The sequence below is a fragment of the Synchiropus splendidus genome, chromosome 7 (assembly GCF_027744825.2).
Source record: "Synchiropus splendidus isolate RoL2022-P1 chromosome 7, RoL_Sspl_1.0, whole genome shotgun sequence".
Classification (NCBI taxonomy): Eukaryota; Metazoa; Chordata; class Actinopteri; order Syngnathiformes; family Callionymidae; genus Synchiropus; species Synchiropus splendidus.
This window is the reverse complement of record NC_071340.1, coordinates 14,359,842-14,378,920: the sequence shown is the minus strand read 5'-3', so window position 1 is coordinate 14,378,920 and position 19,079 is coordinate 14,359,842. Positions and strand designations below refer to the sequence as shown.

The following is a 19,079-nucleotide window of genomic DNA, read 5'->3' as shown; positions in this document are numbered from 1 at the left end:
GAGAAAGAGAAATTGAATAAATTCCACCACAATTATCCATAAAGAAAACCTAAATTTATTACTCATATTAAATCATTTCTTGACTATACGAAGAAGGAAACCAGACTCAAGGAGATGTGTGCAGGTTGAAAGTGAAGGAGAGATAAAGGAGGATTATTTGTTTCTTTTAAAAAAATATTGGGGAGTGAATTCAAAGGAAAAAAAATGGGTATAAAGGGCTGGTGAGGACTGGGAAGCAGGCAGATTCTGTAATGAGTGACATCGAAAGGTCATGAAAATTTTGCAGCAACAGCTTTTTTTTTGGTCAGTATGAGCAACTTTTCACCTTTGCATTTGAAACTGACTGATAATAGTCATTGACAACTTCTAATACAGGAATTAATTCTGGACTTGAGTCAGCTCTCTTTAGTTTCCTTTGCTACGTAAGAGAGTTTGAATAAGGTGGTGTTGAAGTGAATGTATGAGATGTTAACTATTAGTTTTATTTATTGACGATACAGTGAGAAACATTAGCATAAAATAAATTCAAGTGACCAAGCAATTCCTGTTCTTTTCATCCAGGGGCAAAGGAACATGGCTCTCCGCTGGTCTGCAGTAAGTGCTGGCAGCGATATCATTATGTTGTGAGTCCTGTCTGAGCGAGGGGTCCGGGCTGAGGTCAGGGGCCTGGGATGTAATCTTTTCATTGAACAGAATACAGCAGCATGTGTGTGTGTGTGTGTGTTTCTGCGGTAGCGCGTCTTTGTCCTGTGAAGATTGTATGCACACTATTCCTTTTCTCCCGCCCCCCCCCCCTCGCTCTTTCTGTGTGTGTGTGTGTGTGTGTGTTCAGGGCTGAGATTAGCGTGCCTCTCTGGTCCTCTGGCTGTAATCGGACGGGACATTGGCTCCATGACGGCCCGCTGCCCCCACCGCCACCCACTGGGGGAGCGGCTCTGCCCCTTTCACCCAGTCATGTGTGTTTGGCGGCCGGTCGTGGGACCATCGTGGTGTGCGAGGAGTTAAAACAATTATTCTGGCTCACATCACAAACATTTTGCCTTCAGTGCGCTGGAGAACGGCGGCAGTGCTCGAGCGCTCCTCATGTTCCCAAGTCTGAAAGTGAAAGTCCAGCAGTCAAAGATAAAGATGGGTCTAAGGGGGATCAGACTGCTCTCCGATAAACAGCAACCACTGATCAGGTTAGTCTGAGCCCTCTGACCCGGGACTGGCCTGTCTGCTGTTAGTTTGACCTTTGACCCCTCCCTTTGTCTTTAAGCTAGAGCCCACAACCAAGCGCACACACAAGCGCACACACTCCTCTCTGGCCTCTTATCCTTGACAGCACTCATCCTCATATTAAGATCTACATCAGCGATTTCAGGGCTGTTTCGGCCATAAACTCTCATTTAGGGGCGAATTAGCCCCGGTCGCAGTCTTGTTACTTTACTGTGCTTAACAACATTAGCTTGTTCTTGTGGCTTTTAAATAAGAGCAAGGATGGATCGTATTGTGTAAATAAACCTCTGATTCCTCCTATCATATGTAACGCTCAAGCGTTCATTGTTACGGTCCTGAGACGGTGATGTCATGCCGTGTTATTGATCCTCATTACATATGCCCGGCAGGAATATAAAACATAAATCCCGCGCCAGGCTTAACACAGAGCCCAGACAAACGTGTGTGGAGAGGCGGGCGGACAAAGAAATCCTCTGACTTTAATGCCTCTCTGCAACAGTGAAACATGGTCGCCGCCTGCGTCCAAATATTCCTGCCGGAATGACGCGAGCTGTCGGCTTTTACTGCCACGGAGATAAAGCACCGTCAGCCCAATAGACATGAACCATAATCAACTTTTCCCAATTACACTCCATCTCAGACCACTTATTCCACGCAAAATGGCATCACTAATGATGGACATCTCGCAAACATTTCTCAGTGTCTCGCCACAATCTCCAAATACACATTTATATGTTCAAATCAATGTTTTAGTCTGTAATAAAGGAAGCTTTATATACATCTTTGTCCTTTAATAATGTTTGTTCGCAAGAGAGAAATGGTTGTGTGTTGCTGGGCAGAGGCTGTGGAACTATCGCCCTGGCCTGCTTTGTATACTTTGATCTTACAATACACAAATCAGGCAAAAACACGATGACCACATGTGTGTTGGGTGAATATAAATAGAGCTCTTATAGTTAGCATCTAGCTCAACAATTAAAGAAAGAGGATCAGATGGCGCATCCTTACTCTTCCAGTAAGTCCCAGCAAAGCCCACAGCTACGCCACCACACACCATCACTGACCTCAACTCAGTCACACCTTTGTAAAGAGACAACATTCACAGTTTAAGTGGCAAAATAAACATTTTATGCGAATGCGCGGACATAGTCCGTAAGAGTCTCGCTCTCCATCCCCAACTGCAAGGTGTGTATAGACCGGGACACCAAAGAGCCAGCAGCCATGATGCTGGTGGGACTTCAGTTAGTAAGTGTAATTTAAGCAAATTGTCCACAGTGTGTGTATTTCAGGTTTGAAACCAAGACAGTAAAGGAAAACTAATGATGACATTTGAATGAATATAAAATCACTCTTTAAAGAAGAACATTAATGCATTTAATTCATTACTGTTTTCTGTGTTGCCAATGTGACAGATTTTTTTTTCCAATTGAATAGAATTGATAGTGTATGTGCTTATGTGAGTGTAGTGTTAAGCATTCACATCCAGGGAAAACAGCTCCTTGTGGGGACCTTTCTGCCAGACCCCACAAGGTTAAGCCGCGGTTTGTGGATGAAAACTTCAAAATATCTGGGTCATTAGCCATTGAATTTAAGTTTGGTTTGGAGTCCTGACTAAGTTCAGCCATTTGTTTTAGGTGGTTAAGTTAAGAGTGAGAGACTGGGGAAAGGGCTATGGCAATGAGAGGTCCTCACAAAGATAGTGTGACAAACCCGTGCATGTGTGTGTGTGTGCACTCTGGCATATATGTTGAGAGATAAGGATAAGCACCACTTAAGCTCTTTGATCACCAAGGTTCCATCAATTCCCTGGTTAACCACTGAGAAAGACAAGAAGATGGATCTCACACACACCCACACATACAAATGAAACACACGCAAGCAACAGCCAGAATATAGTTTGATATAATCACACCAGCTAGTTGGAACCTCAAAGGAATGAACTGAGAGCCTCCACTGTCCTGAAGACTGAAGAAGGGCAGCCCATCCGTCAGAGCCGGGGGCCCCTTCTGCGCACCCACCACCCCCCCTTTCCTTGGCCTGATTTAGTCTAGTGATGTGGGGTTAAGCAGGAACAGTACCTCTGAAGAGCTGGCTGCTTAACCTCTGACCTCAGAAAGAGAAAGAGAGAGCGGGACAGATGTACTGTAGAACAGGGAAGTTCCACTCAAACAGCCACAGATACCTGGCGTCCATCATTGAACCCTGTAAGCAGGTGTAACCATGAGAAATGTGCGCCAGTGAGCGGCACTTGTAGTCGCTATCACACCCCCCACATCCCGATAGAACCCTCCACTCGCTGGTCAGCAGGTTGTCAGTGAGGCGGTCCAGCTGCTGGAGACTCGTGATGCCAAACAACCTGTCAGAGATAAGAGGAGGAGGACGAGGTATGCTCAGCACCCGAGCCTCTACACATGGGGGGCAGGGTTGTTGGTGAGTGGGAACGTGGGGAGCCTCTCGTACATGTGATAAGGAGGCGCAGTGACTTTGCCTCTCTGGAAATTGTGTTGCCCAACTTATCTGCACTGATATTTGACTGACTCAGACTATGGCTGTGGGCCGTGTGATATTAAAGTAGGAGCTGCAACTAGCCCCTTGACCGCACGTTGATCAAACGTGAAGGTTTAAATACACACGTTATTTCAGGTTTGGCAGTGTTTGGCACCTGGACTTGATCATGGCTTTGTTTTTGGCACCTTAGCATGAAGTTGAACGGATCAAAGACTCAGTGAAAGAATACATCAAAATCAAGGTACAAAAACAAGAATATATAAAAGTATAGAGTTGAGTTTTTACAACAAAACAAATGTGCACATTGTGTAGATTTATGACTCATCGTAACATGTTACTGGCTTAGGCAGGGTTCAGACAAACAGCAATAAAAAAGTGATTCTCTATGAAAATCCTCTGAAATTTATTCCATATCTCATATATACATCTGTCTTCATTTCCATAGAACATGTTGGATGCCACAAATATTTATCACCAGATAAGAATGGGAAGCTGAAGACAAACAAATATCTGGGAACAGTTGCATCTTGTTTCACAAGTCGATGGCAAACTAACCATTTTACAAATCTAGGGTAATAAATACTATGATCAAGGACAATTCTATAAAACACAATTTTCCCCCCAAAAAAGAAAAAAAATCACCTCTCACAGGCACATGATATTCACACGCACACATACAAATGCATATTAGGGAATCAAACAGATGGATTGTGTTGACTGACTTAATACTGCATATAAAACATTTTGAACCAAATACAAAAACTTAAAAAAATCTCACGTTGCTTGATTTTTCCAAAAAAGTCACACACTTGTATCGAACAGCGGAACCTTCTGATCTGCAGGAGAGTGGGAGGCCTGACCATCAAAGGTCGGCGGATCGAACAACAGGTTGACTATTGTCATTTTCTCAAAGAGTTTGCTGAGCAATCGTTGCATGTCGACTGTCAACGCTGGACTCATGACTTGTTCATAAATGGGCCAACGCGCGTGCATGTGCCGCTCGGACCGGTCAGCTGGGAATAAATGAAAGTCAGGTGCTCATTCGCTGGCTCTCTGTGAACGGGGTGAGCTGATTGGTCAAGTGGGGGTGACCAAGAGGACAGCAGTGACAGATGCGTGACGCTGAGTTGAGCATTTACCCAGAATGCAGTGGAAACTGTTTACAGGTCCTTCAGCCTGTAGCGTGGTCTAAACAAACTGTTTATCTCTATGCTCCAGTGCCTGCAGCTACTACTGTCTCAGTGGAAATTAACTCATAGCATTCTTGAGCTGAGCTGACGTGGGCTTTACTCACACACACAAGTGCACACACTCTCACTCACACAGACAACTCATGCTTTAATTCTTAGCCCAGTCTGAGCGTATACAGCCGAGCTTAGCGCCACTAAAGAGAAAAAAAAAGCCTCCCTGGGGCTGCTCGCTGAGAGCACAGATTATTTTGGGCAATAAATGTTGGCTGTCTGATTCCCTCGTAATTCTAGAGTCACTGAGAAGAAAAATAAAAAACTTTTCTCAGCAGACGCTTTAGATGGAAGTGCAAACGTTTGGATGACACCAGTCTCTGTGTGAGAGGAAGAGTCCGATCACATGTCAGTGCGGCGTCCAGTTTTGAAATGTGTAGAGATCCACGCCGAGTCTGCTTTATCCTGCCGAGAGGAGGGACTTGAGAGAGATGAGAGCACAACACAACGTGTCTCAGCTGCAACCTCCAGCTCGGTTAGGAGGCTGCGCTCCATTCAGGGACCCCGCATCTGATCTGCGTGTGTGTCTCCAGTGTGTGGTACAGAGGAGGAGACACGTTGGAGGCATAGCGGGGAAACTCTCTGACAGGTGGACTCAGCTGCCTGCTGTGGACGTGTTCAGAGCTCTGGTTCTGGTACGGGTCATGAGCGATGGGTTCGCCCAGAGGGGACGAACTCTGGTGAGCGATAGTGCTGAGACGTGAGCCCTGTGGGCTGGAGTTATAAGCTGGGTGGGCGGTGTACGGTGGGTAAGGCTCCATGGGGGTCATGGCGGACGGGAGGGGGCAGGAATACGACCAGGATGCACAGCTGAGGTCATCGAGTCTGTTCTCTGCAAACATACAGGCCTGTCGCTGTCCCATTTCTGAGCTGTAGGGGGAGTCGGAGATGCCCAGGGTTGGATTGTTGAGGCTCTGTGGTGGAGGTGGTGGGGGAGGAGGATAGGGTGAGGAGTGGTAGTAGGGGTCGCCCTCACTTGGGGAGCTCCCAGAGAACGGTTTCTTGTACGGATGCTGCTGGTTCACTGATGAACAGGTGTCCGCCACTACAGAGCCCAGAGAGAGGAACATTATCTTTCAGTTCTCACAAATGAAATACTCATTTTCAAGTGAGTATTTATGCAGAACCAAAGTAGAGTAGAATGATCCCACATGGGTCCATTCCTGATAGAGAACATTTGAATTTCAAATCAATGGCAGATTTAAGTTTTGCTATGCAAGGCCTCCTTCATCACGACAGAGTGTCTGAGGCTAAACTTTTAACACCCATCTAAATTCAACTGTTGCCTGACTTCAGCCTGCACTTGAGAATTACCACATTAGCGTTGATGGCATTACATGTATCATTCATGAGATACATATTTACATTTTAGCAGCCACTTTAATTACACCATTTTTGACACCGCTCACGTTTGCGAGCCAAAGTTGTAGTTCACACTGAATTCTAAAGCTTCTGAAAAACAATACTTCTGTGACCTAAAACATCCTCGTCTTGAAACTATCTGCTCCAGTTATACGGCGCAGCACAAGGCAAAATGGCCATCCTACCTTTCCTCCTGCTGCAGTGGTAGAGCTGCGGCTGCTGGCCGTGCTGCAGGTGGAGAGGCGGCAGGTTGTAGTGGAGGGACGCAGCGCCCAGGACCTCCTGCGGACTGCTGCCACTCAGACCGCTGTCGCAGCCGTAGGGGGACCCAGCAGTTTCTGGGGACCCCTGCAGTCCATGGACCTCACTACTGAATGGACTCCCGGTGGAGCATGTTCTCTGCCGGACGTTGCTCCGAGGCACCACTGGATAATCCTTGCTAAAAAGGACCAAAAACAGCATCACACTGTGTTTTTAAATCATGACAAAAGGTTAAAAAACACAAAAAAATTAAAAAACAAACATATATATGAGGATAAAAAAACGAAAATATCTCTGGTTGTATTTTTTTCCATTGGTTTCAAGTCTCTCCATCCCTTCAGCTCTGATCTCCCTCTGTGCACACTGGCCTCTTGGTGAACTCTTAGCTAGTGCAGGGGACAGCAGGCCACATCTCCCCAGCTCTCGCCGAGATGGTGACACACACATGCGGACACGTGCACGCACACACACACACAAGCGCGGTGGCTGTGAGATAATTTGCCTCTCTAAAAATAAACATCTATCCATGTGTCACTTCGGATAGACTCCTCTTCTTTTCTCTCCTGTCTACGGACCACAATAACACAAGGCTGCGGCGTTCATATCTCTCCTCTGTTCGCTGCTGCATCTTCGCCTAACTCTACAGTGAGGACACTGAATGTATGGCTGCTTTCCAGACCTACTGCTTGACACTTATTCATTTAAGTTTTCGTCATCTAACCATCGACCTGCTCGTGGATCCACTCTGCTGTTCCAGTTTTTAAAAAGTGGACGATCTCTCGCTGCATGAAAGATTTGGCTTTAGTGGACTGAATCTGTAACCACATTTCTATCTGTGGCCAAACAACTGATACATTATTATGACATGTGGTGACACGGAACATGTCGGGAGCAACACTCAAGATTCCAGAAGGTACTGGATAAATGGAATTTAACAAAATATTACAAAAGAAACGATGAATAATATTAGGGAATATTCAACCCTCAACTCTGTGGAGCAATGACACTGGAAATATTTTGTGGTTGAGTTGAGCGTAAATAATAGAGAAACAAATGTTTCATCAACAAAACTGGGAGGACTCATAACCAAAAACACAAAATAACTAACGCAAAATGATGAGAAACTGAATAGAACATGACTTATACAGTTTAATGGAGGTCGGCCAGTCGACGACCGTTAGGGAGGAAAATGTGGCCCCCAAGCCAGACATTGCACAGGTCTGTTCTTCCACTTAATGCAACAGCTATTGACTATAAAGGCTCTGCTTTGTTCTGATATTTGGTCACGTATGGTCCATCCAACCATCAAAACGATTCCAACCCAGCAGTTTCAGTAACACATTCTCAAAATAAAGACCTGACACATCATTTTTCTCCAGCTTTCATGAGTTACCAAGAAGATCATGTCAGCTGAAGTAGGAGCGATAGAAAAGCCAACATGGAGCCAGATGGTAATGGAAAGTGATTAGAACTATTAGGGGGATGCTCAGTCTAGAAGCTTCAGGTGACAGTGGCTGAGATCTTCCAGCACTTGTCTCAGTCACACACAAATGCTTGCTCACACACAGGCGTGTCATCCACCATATGTCCACCATCATACCAGCCCAACTTGAAGGAGACAGAAGGAGGAGCGAAGACAACTTGCTTTGAGCTCACCTTTGTAGTTTGGCCATTCGGTGTAGCTCATTGTCGTCGCTGCCTCTGAAGCCTTTTGCAAACGGGTTATTCTCTATCTTCAGCTGGGTGATCTGCAAAGACCACATTAAACAGTCATGCAAGTCACATTCACTGCAGATGTTAGATGCTGGACATTCTTTCGCCACTGACAATTCTGACCGAGTGGAGCGTCTTCTCGCCAGCTGACACAGAGTAAACTGTTTACCCAAACAGTCACCAGGTTTGAGGTTTCCAGGCCAAAGCTTTTAGAGGTCTAAATCAGCAGGCTTTGATCTTAACTTTCCAAATTCTTCTCGCTGATGTAATGGAGGGAAACCTTTGTGTTTTCAAAGAATTAACTTTCTGCTTAAGGGCGTGTCCATCACACAGCTGGCGTGTAGACTGGAGATGTGACATCAGGTCAGGATTAAACAAACTTTGAAGAGCGGCTGTGACCTACGACCTCCACAGAGAACATGCATTATTGCTCCTTATAAACAAGGAGACATTTTTTATTAACATAACTTTGTCTAATATTTCATAGTCCTTGGATGGAGTTTGCAATACAATCCAATTAAAACTGCCCTTTTGTGTTACATTATTATAGCATAAAAAAAGTGTAGGTACTGATTCTAGTTCCCCACAGTAATTCAAATAATTTTGAATTATCTATGACCTATTATCTATGAAGTAGCTAGACAAAAACATTCAGTTGGAGTCACCACTTTGTGAGAACATGTTTTCTCATTGAGATCTACTTGATCTACTGAGTTGAATTCGGAGCAGCTTTCGGGTTAAATATGTCCCTCTTGAGTGGAGAAGTAAACCACAGGCAAAAATACCTCCACGCCCCACTCAAACATGGAGCCGTGCTCTCTGGTCCCAGACTGTGGTGAGGAGTTTTGAATTCATTCTGAGGTGGAGGACGTGCTGGTATCATGGGATTCAGTTTTCACCTGGGACGTCTTCAGATGAAGCGAATGAAAACTAGTGGTGACTGCATTACTGATCAGAATCAGAGCATGATGCCTGGAAGTTCTGCCCTGTGTGACCATGTGGCCACTATAAACAAGTCAAGTTTCTTATGTCACCCTTGCATCAGGGGTTAATACAGGTGAACTAGCAAACTGTCAGACGCCTTGAGTGGTATGTTGAACCCATTTAGAGAGGGGAATACGGTGAGCTTTGCACAGGGAAGAGACAAATCTAAGGGTTTGCTGCACAGATGAAAAAAACAACACATTTTAGGTTCAACATGGCTTTTGCGTCTGTTAATACTTTCTCAGGACGCCATTTTAATTGCTAAGAGATGCCCATGCTTCTCAGCAAGACGGAGCCGACAGGTTGATTTAGATTTTATTGTTAGAGGACTCTCAAACAAATAATTTATGACGTGAAAATCAACTGGTTTTGATGTGTTTCTTATCTGCTACGAATAAATGGTGTTATAAAAAGGTGGCTCAGTTTGCATAAGTGCACCAAAGCCCTGTTTAAGAGCAAAAAAAAGGGGGTCTAGAAACATTCCAGCAGTCAGCAGTCTTTGGTGTCAACAGCGAGATCAAGGGAAGGAGACAGATCATTATACACAGATGCACATGCAAACACCCACGTTGTTTTCTCATTAAAACAAACAGCGCTTCGTAGCCCAAGAGCAAATTTGCATCTCATTTGTGTGTCCTTCGCCCCGTGATCAACCTTCGTCTTGTTTGTAAACATGACAAAAACTATAAAGTTAAAGTGCTTTTTTGGTGAGTGTGTGTGTGTTCTTGTTTAGCTTTACTTGTGGGGAACAATTCTTGTGGAGAACTTTAAAAGCCTCAATTTGAGAACTTAAACTTCAAAATATCTGGGTCTGTAGTCATTGAATTTACGTTTGGTTTAGGTCATGTTGAAGGTTAGCCATGGATTTTGGATAGATTTGGATGAGAGGCTGGGGAAAGGGTTATAGCAATGAGTGGTCCACATAAAGATGGTGTGAGAAACCTGTGTGTGTGACATCAGTTACTGACAACAACTGTTAATACAAGGACAGAATGGGGTAAGGACAGAATGACAGTAACTGAATCAAGGGGCCATGAAGGCGTTGGTGAGTGAGGAGAGTTTACCAAGAGGAATCGTCACCTTGTGGTTCTGGTAGGACGTGACAGCAATGAAAGCCGTCTCCGGAAAGACGTGAGTGCAGAAAGCCGTGTTCTTGGAGCCGAAGCCGTTGTTCTCGTCTGCCTTCACGATGTGTAGTCGAGGCTGGTATTTGTGCATGGAGTTGAGTATTATCTGTGCAGGGGGAGATTGAGAGGGTGAGACTGACAGAGCTGTCATGTTCCCACCAGCAGAGCAAATCTGGAGAGGAGGCCAGGCCCTTGAGAGGTTTGAGACAGATGCGTGAGCCACACATGAGAAGGATTTAAATGATTTATGTCAAGCGAAGAAGTCATGATATTGGTGGGTGCTGCCGACTCGGCAGCACCTGGGATTCCTTCGCTGGTTTCACCCCTGCCTTTCTTCACACATTTCAGATCTGCTTGGTTACCGATGAGGTTCAGGTTATCCATGTCAGAATGACATTCATAAGGTCAATGTTTTTCCTTTTGTTGCCTGACATAGCTTCACATAAAGCAAATATACAGCCAGTGACACATTTTATACTGTTACATCAGTATGGAATTAGTGTAGACTTTTGAAACAACCAGACTGAAAACCTTCCCCATAAAGTCACAAAACAGTGGCGGTAATAAAATCACTGACCTTTTTCGACAAACATTTGTTTATCCACAGGGGATGCGTTTTAAATGTGACCACTGATGGTATCCCTCAGTGTCTGGAGTGTGGTGTGGGATGATGCTTGGTGTTTGGTGGAGACAATGACGGTGTGGTGCGGAGGCTGTTAGGATTTAAAGGGAGTTTTATTCAGGACAGTGAGCTTTATGAGCTCCGGGACTTCTCTGTTTAAACCTGTGGCTATAGTTAATGCAATCACTCTTGTTGAATTAAAACACCACTCAGGCTTGTGTATTTTAAATTTGCTCCGTTTGCATCTGAAATGGCCAGAAGGACAGTTTGATGGGGACGAGTGATATGTATGAAGGTTTAAGCAGTGAAATGACGCAACAAACGCCACCATTATAGAATTATTTTTGCGAGTAGGGGATAGCTTACATGTCCAAACGGGTCCAGGTGATTGTTGGTGAGTTTCAGCTTCTGGAAAGAGACGAGTTGTCGGCTCCAGTGAGCGCCGGTGGCCGGTGAGTCCGGGTGGACGTAGAGCCTCCCGGGCATCGCTGGTTCCGCTTTCCCTGTTACCGACCTGCGCAACAAAGAGGCAGAACAGGTGATGTCGGTGGGTGGAATTTGTTTTACCTGTTTCATATCAGTGTCTTGTACACGCAGGGTTTCCGCAGCTCTTTTTGATGTGATCTAAAGCCAAAGTTTAGCACTCACCACCGCAGGACACAGATGTGAGCAGCGGGCTCCTAACGGGAACAAATGTGAGACACGGACTTGCCACGTTTTTTTTATTGAAAAAGCGCTGGTGAAACTGACGCAGTGTGTGTCGGTTTTTTTAAAAGTGTATTGTTATTGTGTTCGCTAACAGTCAGCTAAGAATTAGTGGGATTTATTGGATTATTTTATTTAAAAAATAAATTAAACAATGGGGAATTAAAAAGCAACGACATAGCAATACAGCAGATAAATAAAAGTGTATTTAAACACAAGAGAGAGAGAACATTAATAAAATAAACTGCAAAGAGCATAAGGGAAAACTGTATATTATGATCTGTTTTCTTTTTATTTAAATCAGGACTATCGGTACAAATGAATCATATGTTCTCTCCTCTTTCGTTGAATTCTACTCCCTTTTGATCTTCCTCTTTTTTAATAACTTACACCGATTGATGTCAACATTTTAAGACGCAATAATTTCGCTCGCATGTTGTCTTTAAAGTTTAAACAGAAGATAATGTTCTGCCTTTTTTTTTAAACAAAGCAGCCGGTAGTTTTAATAATACAACGGACCGCGCCAATTTGAAGTTTCAGCAGAGCGCATGCGCGTGTGAAAATGACCTAACCCTACGATATTGAAGAATGAACAATAATTTAGTTTGTTTCACTTATTTACTTTTCTTTTCTTTACTTATTTGTAAGCAACAGGAACATGGTTAAATCTCAAACATTTAGATTTGAAATGTTTATTTATTTATTTTATTTGGGCTATGAGATGCGTTTTTTATTGTATGTTTAAAGGACAATACGTTTCTACATCACAATGAAAGAAGACGGCGGTGACTTCAACGAATTTGATTTGTTCAGTCCACAATAATGCGGATTAATGATCCTCCTCATCAGGACGATAACACGGCGCACTGAATTCTAAATAACTGTTCTGTGATTTATTAAAAGCAGACCTTCTCTAAGAATGTTGAGCTGAAATGACACCAGAAATGTGACCGATATAAATATGAGTAATTGATTTCAACTAATAAACACAATAATGGAGAGTACATTAACAATATGCAGGCGTCACTCTGTTCACGGATCCATTTGTTATCATATTATTATCATATTATTATTCCAGCATGTCTGTTTTGGGTTGGTAAGTAGTTGCTGTCCATCTCGGTGTCACTCCACCCACACAGATCGACAACTACGACTCGGTGCTCAGATTTGCACTCGTGGTCTGTTTGGATTCCCCCCCGTAGCACAACATGGAGCTGAATGAGAGACTCTAATCTGCTCTGTCCGCCCGGTGAACCCTTCATTCTGAGATGTAACCGGCGGGCAGACACGGGGGGAAACACGGGGAAGTAGGCCAGCCGTCTACGCGAGGGACGCGACCTTTCCACGCAGCAGCGCGGAGGCTTGACCGCCGTGACCCGCCATAGCTTTGTTTGTATCCGCAGCTTTACACTTGGTCTTTCATAATAATATTTAAAACGCTTCTTGTTCGTATCTTACTGCTGCTGGGGGCCTTCGTCGGAATTGTACACGTTTTCTAGTGCGTGAGTCAGTTTTTCATAACACGTGAGCTACAGATGTACCAAAAATAATTACGCAGCGAGCATGTGAATGTTATTTCCAACTTCTCTATAATATATCATCACAGCATTAGTGTGTTATACCTTATCGATGTTGTATGTTTAATTGCTTTTTTTTAAACAAAGACATGTTAATATAAAATAATAACATATATTTAAATACATGAACTAAATGAATTATTTCTTAAATAATTTTGCAACCGCCTTGAAAACTCATATTCTAGCAATACAATGCTTAAATTAAACAAAAATAAATTAATTCTTAAATTAATAGTTACAACTGTATTTCAATATAATTTGAATTAATAACTAGCTAGATGATAAAGCAGTTGATAGCTGCGTTGAAAATGGCTAGTTATACATTTTAACAGTTAATAATTGGAACCCAAAAATGGATTTTAGTTCATATGGTTGTGCTTTGTCATTTAATACAGTACCTTTAAAAGGTATAACTATCACGACAAACAGGAGTCTAATGTTTTTTCTTTGAGATATTATTATTATTATTATTATTATTGTTGTTGTTGTTGTTGTTTTATTATTATTATTATTATTATTATTATTATTATTATTATTATTATTATTATTATTATAACAGCATCAGAAAAACACGGCAAAATGTTTATTGACGAAAATGTAACACTGACACATAATAATTTGAAAACCTATACGTCGTCAATTGTATCTTATGAGCAAATATTTCAATCAGCAAAAGAAATGTTAGAATACACTGACCATTTATTGTCCGCAAATTTGTAACGGTGATCATCTCCTGGTACAATATCCATCAGCAAAATGTATTTTGTTTTGGGGTTGAGTCCTGTCACTTTGACTTTATAGCTGGGGAACATCCTCCTGCAAAACAAGTCATTCACGGATATATAGTAGTTAGACTCTTTCTGAAAATGATGCGCAGTTTAAAAATACAGCAGGTGTTTTTATTTCACTTTAAACTGCACTAACGATTCTTTGTGGTTTACCTGCCAGCTTTTGTAATGATCATCTCAGTCCCCACTTCATCAAACTTGGTCCAAAGTTCTCTATCATGGAGGAATACTTTAATACCTTCCATCCCCTGCAACGAAAACACAAACATGAAGACGACAATAAACGAGAAGAAGAACCTCATCGGTCACCCACAAGTAACTTCGCACCTCTCATAACAGCACTCGGGGATTGAGACAAAACATCAAATTTCTGGACCGGATACCCTCCAATCGTTCCCAGAAACACTCTCACTTCTGTTAAAGCAGGCGAGTTTGTATTTGCTCCCCCAAATTATGTAGATGGTTAAATTAAATATTGAATATTATAAAATATGCATGGAATGTATTTGTTTAAAATAGATTTATCTTGTTGTTATTCAATAATGCATGACCAATATTTGCTACATGTACGGTAATGGATAAATATCTTTGATAAATTTGCAGTTACAATTAGAGGCCCCTGGTGCTGTGATGTGGCAACATTGACCTGGATTGTTTCACTCTTCATTTGAACCAATGGGCATGTCTTCAGTGAAGCTCTGACCTGGTGTGTGGACGCTGTGTGTGGAGAGGTGGGCGAGTTTAAGGTGAAGGTGTTGACGTCCTGTTTCTCTTTTGGGGAATCCACGGAGTCCGAATCTGGGCGATGTGGAAGACCGAACTGGTCCCCACCGTTAGCCATGTCCCACTGACACACACAAACACACAGATTTCAACATGTTAATGTGATGAACTGTGGTCAGTTGTGAGGTCAAACAAACCACTTGATTTTAAATTCTAGATCACGATGTGTTTATACCATTTATGAACTCGGTATTATCTTCAAGACACATTTAAATATGTGACTTCACTACGTAAACGTGGTAACGGTAACACTAAACATTTCATCTTAAATTCTCTATTTTTTGGAAACATGAGTTTAAAACACGATATTCAACAGTTGAACTCGGATGACAGCGGCTGTTGTCGTTCATGTGATCGGCCTTTACCTCAAGCGCACTGCTCTGCCTTCCTTGCAGAACACTCGCGCATCCTGCAACCAGATCACGAATTTCTTCTTTTCAGCCTCGACTTCGCCAAAAAAAAAACTCCACGTAGTAATCCCCAAAAAACAAGGTATCAAAATCCCAACATGTTTCCGGACTTGGCGTTTTTCGTTGTGCGTAAAAGCGCGTCCGCTCCTGCGCCCCTGAGATCAGATGAGCGCTGCTCTGGTGTCTTCCTCGTTTATCTCGCTGCTCTTCTTCGTGCCCTCTCGGTCCGAGCGACAGCCCCGATTTGAACCCACACATCACATCCTTCATTACAAATGGAGTCAGCGCTTCAGCCCGCCCACTCCTGCCTCCCCTGCTCTGCCATAGGTTCGTGGCGACCATCGGCATCTGCGGCACAAACCTCCATCGTGCTTCGTCTGTCCCTCTCTCACACACTTATTCATAGAAAATAGACTCTCCCCGAACTATTGGATCCTTCATCTTCAATTAATGCCACAATGCAAAGACTATTTTTCTGCAAATGGTGTCTTAATGGATAACTTTTCCCAATCATGACGTAAGGGTTGAAAAAAACGGAAAAAACGAGAGAGAAGTTAATAACTAAGACGGGGACAATACAGTTTAGGTTACAAATACTAATGTGTTTGATAAATACATTTAGAAAATTCTAGTATAAAAATTCTTTATATGTATCATACAACTTACATGATAGGAAAACAGGGAAATGAATAAATGAAGATGAAATTAATAGTTAATGCGCGCATTAATTCCTGTGAGACACTAGATCAATTCAGGATCATTCTAAAATGTAACAGTATTTACATGAGTAACTTAAGGTTTCAACGTTTAACAGACAAATTCTATTTGACAACCCAACATGGACGTCTTATTCTTATTAAAAGCTAGGAACGTTCCTCAGATTTGTTTTGTTTCCGATGGGACATTTTAAATGCGCCGTTCCTTTGCGAATGATCCTGGGTAATACTTTAAATATTTTATAGAAAAGGAATTAAATTAGTTTTAAAAGAAGCCCAAGACGTATTTGGTCGTTCTTAAATAGTTTTTTTGAAGGTTCAACACGATTTCTGCAGTTTTTCTAGACGGTATTTTATCCTTGATATGTTTAGAAAATCATATTCGGAAATATTCATGTGGACTGCTAATCTACAGGCCTAATCTCGCAGACGTCATCTGACCATGGCGATTATGGCGTGGACGGAGGAGTGTGTGCGGCGGCAGCGTCCCCCTGAGTGGATTAGTCCTGACGAGGAGGGACCTCGGCGCAGAGCTGGAGGGTGAGTGGGAGGTCAGTGCTTCCACGGGCGGCTGTGCCCCACGTCTGTGGGCGCGCGAGGGATGCGCAATGCTGACACGATCTTCAACGTGTCACCAGGTGATGGCCGTTTACCCGCAACCGCATTGAAAACGCGATTGAAATTCACAAACGACCATGAGTGGGCGCCGCGTCTCTCCGCATGCGCGGTGCGGTCGGGATGCGAAGCTATCAACTCTCTCGCATAAACCAATTAATTGACTCACAAGTCGCGCGCAGTGACTCATCGGTTCCGTTAATTTCAAGACATTAAACCATTTCAACGTTTCAGGAGACAATGACGTTATTAGTGATTCAAGTGTAATTATCATTTCATTACTACTTGAGCTCGTTTCAGTGCCATTTATTCTTGTTGCTCTGACTGAAGTCTGAGCCCTAATGTTTTTAATGTTCCTAAGTTATGGACCTCATGACCCACAGACGGAGGGTTGGTAGATAAGCTTCAGCTCATTACACATCATTTAACATTACATTACATTATTATTTACATGAGTAATAAAAGTCGATTGATAGATGAGATAGATTTGAATTAACAGAGTGTAACTTACCTCGTTTAAAGGTTGAAATGGTAGGTTTTTTTAAACTAGAAAATCTTTCGTAGCCAAGCAAAATAAGAAAAGTGCAGACAAATTTGCACAAAGTGATTTACACAGGTAGATACTTTGACAATTATTAACAAGGAGTTGAAGAATGTATTGAACATAACTAGCTGCAGTAGACAAAAAAAGAAAGATGCACAGAAAACCCAACTTAATAGTTATTATAATGATGTACTACTATGAAGTACTATTCGTACTGCATTGCTATTGTTATCTACAGATACTACTATTGCAATGAATAAAAACACAATACATGAGTCATTATAGTTTTTGGTAGGAGCAGTAGTAATAATAATAATAATAATAAAAAGAAAGCTATAGGTGTAGTACTTTTCATGTAATTACACATTCAAAAAATATTTTTCCTCATAGTGAAAAAGTGGTCTGACAAACATGAGAAAGCATCTGGAAATAGACTCTATCACACTTACATTTTTCACTTGGTTAAAAGTTGTGATGCCAATAAATCAGAAACAAGATCTTCTGCAAATATTGAAGCTCTTTTCTGAATAAATTATCCCAACACTCCAGAGTTGATTTTACCTAAGCAGCTGCAAACTTCAGGATGTTTTCACAGCGCCCGGGGAACAATATCAAATCTGTAGCGCGCAGCTGTCAGGCAGGCTGTGAGCAGAAGTGAGACGAGAAGGTTTCAATAATTCCTGAAATGAGGTGATGCTGGCGGCTGCGCTGCTCATTACTGTCCCATCCTGCCTTCAGCTGACTAGACCCTCTGTTCTCCGTCTGGAGGAAGTGGTGAGGGGGTCCCAGACCTCCTGCACTCAACAGGTCTGTCTCACACACCTTGGGCCTGGCCATTGTGTGCGTGTGTGTGTGGCATTAGAGGGCAAGGTCAACCCATTCCTCTGCAAACAATCACATCACACAGGGCAAAATACATTCCAACCCCCCTTGTCTTTAGTACGTAAGGTGGTCTGACGTGGGAAATGCAGAGTATGGGGGTTTGGCCGTGGTCCAGATGGGGCCTAGGGGTCCAGATATAGGAAAAAAAAAACCTGCTCCATATTAATATGTCTTCATAATCCACATGTTAGCGTTGACTTTGTTCGCCACAGGCTGACACAAGTAGTTTCATTAAGGTTAGATGTTTGAAATATGTATGTATCACTTCTACAGTCTGATGCTCAGTCCAGAAAACTCACCCTACGTCTAACTGCATGCACCCTGTACCTCAGTGAACCTATGGACACCGTATGTTGTCAGCAGTGGTCAGTAGTGCCATCGAAGTGAGTTCAAGGTGTGAACACAGGTGTGAGAAGATCAGAAAAATATAAACATACACATGTTTTGGACAAGTCAAGATCATAGTCAGGAAGGCTTGTTGTGACAGACCCTAGTCAGCGGAGCCAGTAACAAGTCCCTGCCCTGACGAGTGCTCTCAGCCAGTAAACTTGAATGATTCTGGCTGGTGTTTGAGGTGATGACTGCTGATGAGTTTTGTCGCCGCTCTGGCTCAGGAACATGATGATTATTATGACAAACAAAAGTGGATAGTTGTTTGTGTTGTCAGTCTGTGATGGACTGGCGACCTGCCATGTCTTCCCCCAATGTCAGCGCTGCCTGCTGGACCCGTGACCCCCCGGTCAACAGTGGAAGCGCGGTCACATGAAACCAGTCATAATCCCTTCGTCCGAGTCGAAACTCGCTTAGTTTACCATGAAATAAGTTGATTAAAAATGTGACGCGAACCTGGCCAGGGCCGAGCTGGGTTTGTCCTGTGGCGCCCTCTGGTGGCGGTCGAAACACAGCTGCTGTCACCGACACAAAGAGAAAAACAAAATAAATCAATTGTGACACTGTTGAGAAGCAAAACAAACAACACACTCTGACCTCATCATACACTCTCTGAGAGTCGAGAGCAGCAGC

At 43.0% G+C, this 19,079-nt stretch overlaps 1 protein-coding gene across 3 annotated transcripts; it reads right to left on the bottom strand.

Annotated features, from left to right (window-relative positions):
- Window positions 1–3,507: 3,507 nt before the first annotated feature.
- LOC128762982 (T-box transcription factor TBX5-like) lies at window positions 3,508–18,983 on the bottom strand. Of its 3 annotated transcripts, none has more exons than XM_053871643.1 (9): window positions 18,903–18,983; window positions 14,810–14,953; window positions 14,260–14,354; window positions 14,015–14,134; window positions 11,403–11,550; window positions 10,368–10,520; window positions 8,247–8,338; window positions 6,515–6,768; window positions 3,508–6,012 (listed from the first exon to the last, which is right to left on the bottom strand). In XM_053871643.1, exons 2-9 carry the CDS (start codon window positions 14,945–14,947, stop codon window positions 5,444–5,446), a joined length of 1,569 nt encoding a protein of 522 aa, XP_053727618.1. In that variant the 5' UTR covers window positions 14,948–14,953; window positions 18,903–18,983; the 3' UTR covers window positions 3,508–5,443. The 3 variants fall into 3 exon arrangements, with proteins under 3 accessions (XP_053727618.1, XP_053727619.1, XP_053727617.1); XM_053871642.1 differs by lacking the exon at window positions 18,903–18,983 and adding an exon at window positions 15,255–15,561 and having other exon boundaries at window positions 3,509–6,012; XM_053871644.1 differs by lacking the exons at window positions 14,810–14,953; window positions 18,903–18,983 and adding an exon at window positions 15,255–15,561.
- Window positions 18,984–19,079: the final 96 nt, after the last annotated feature.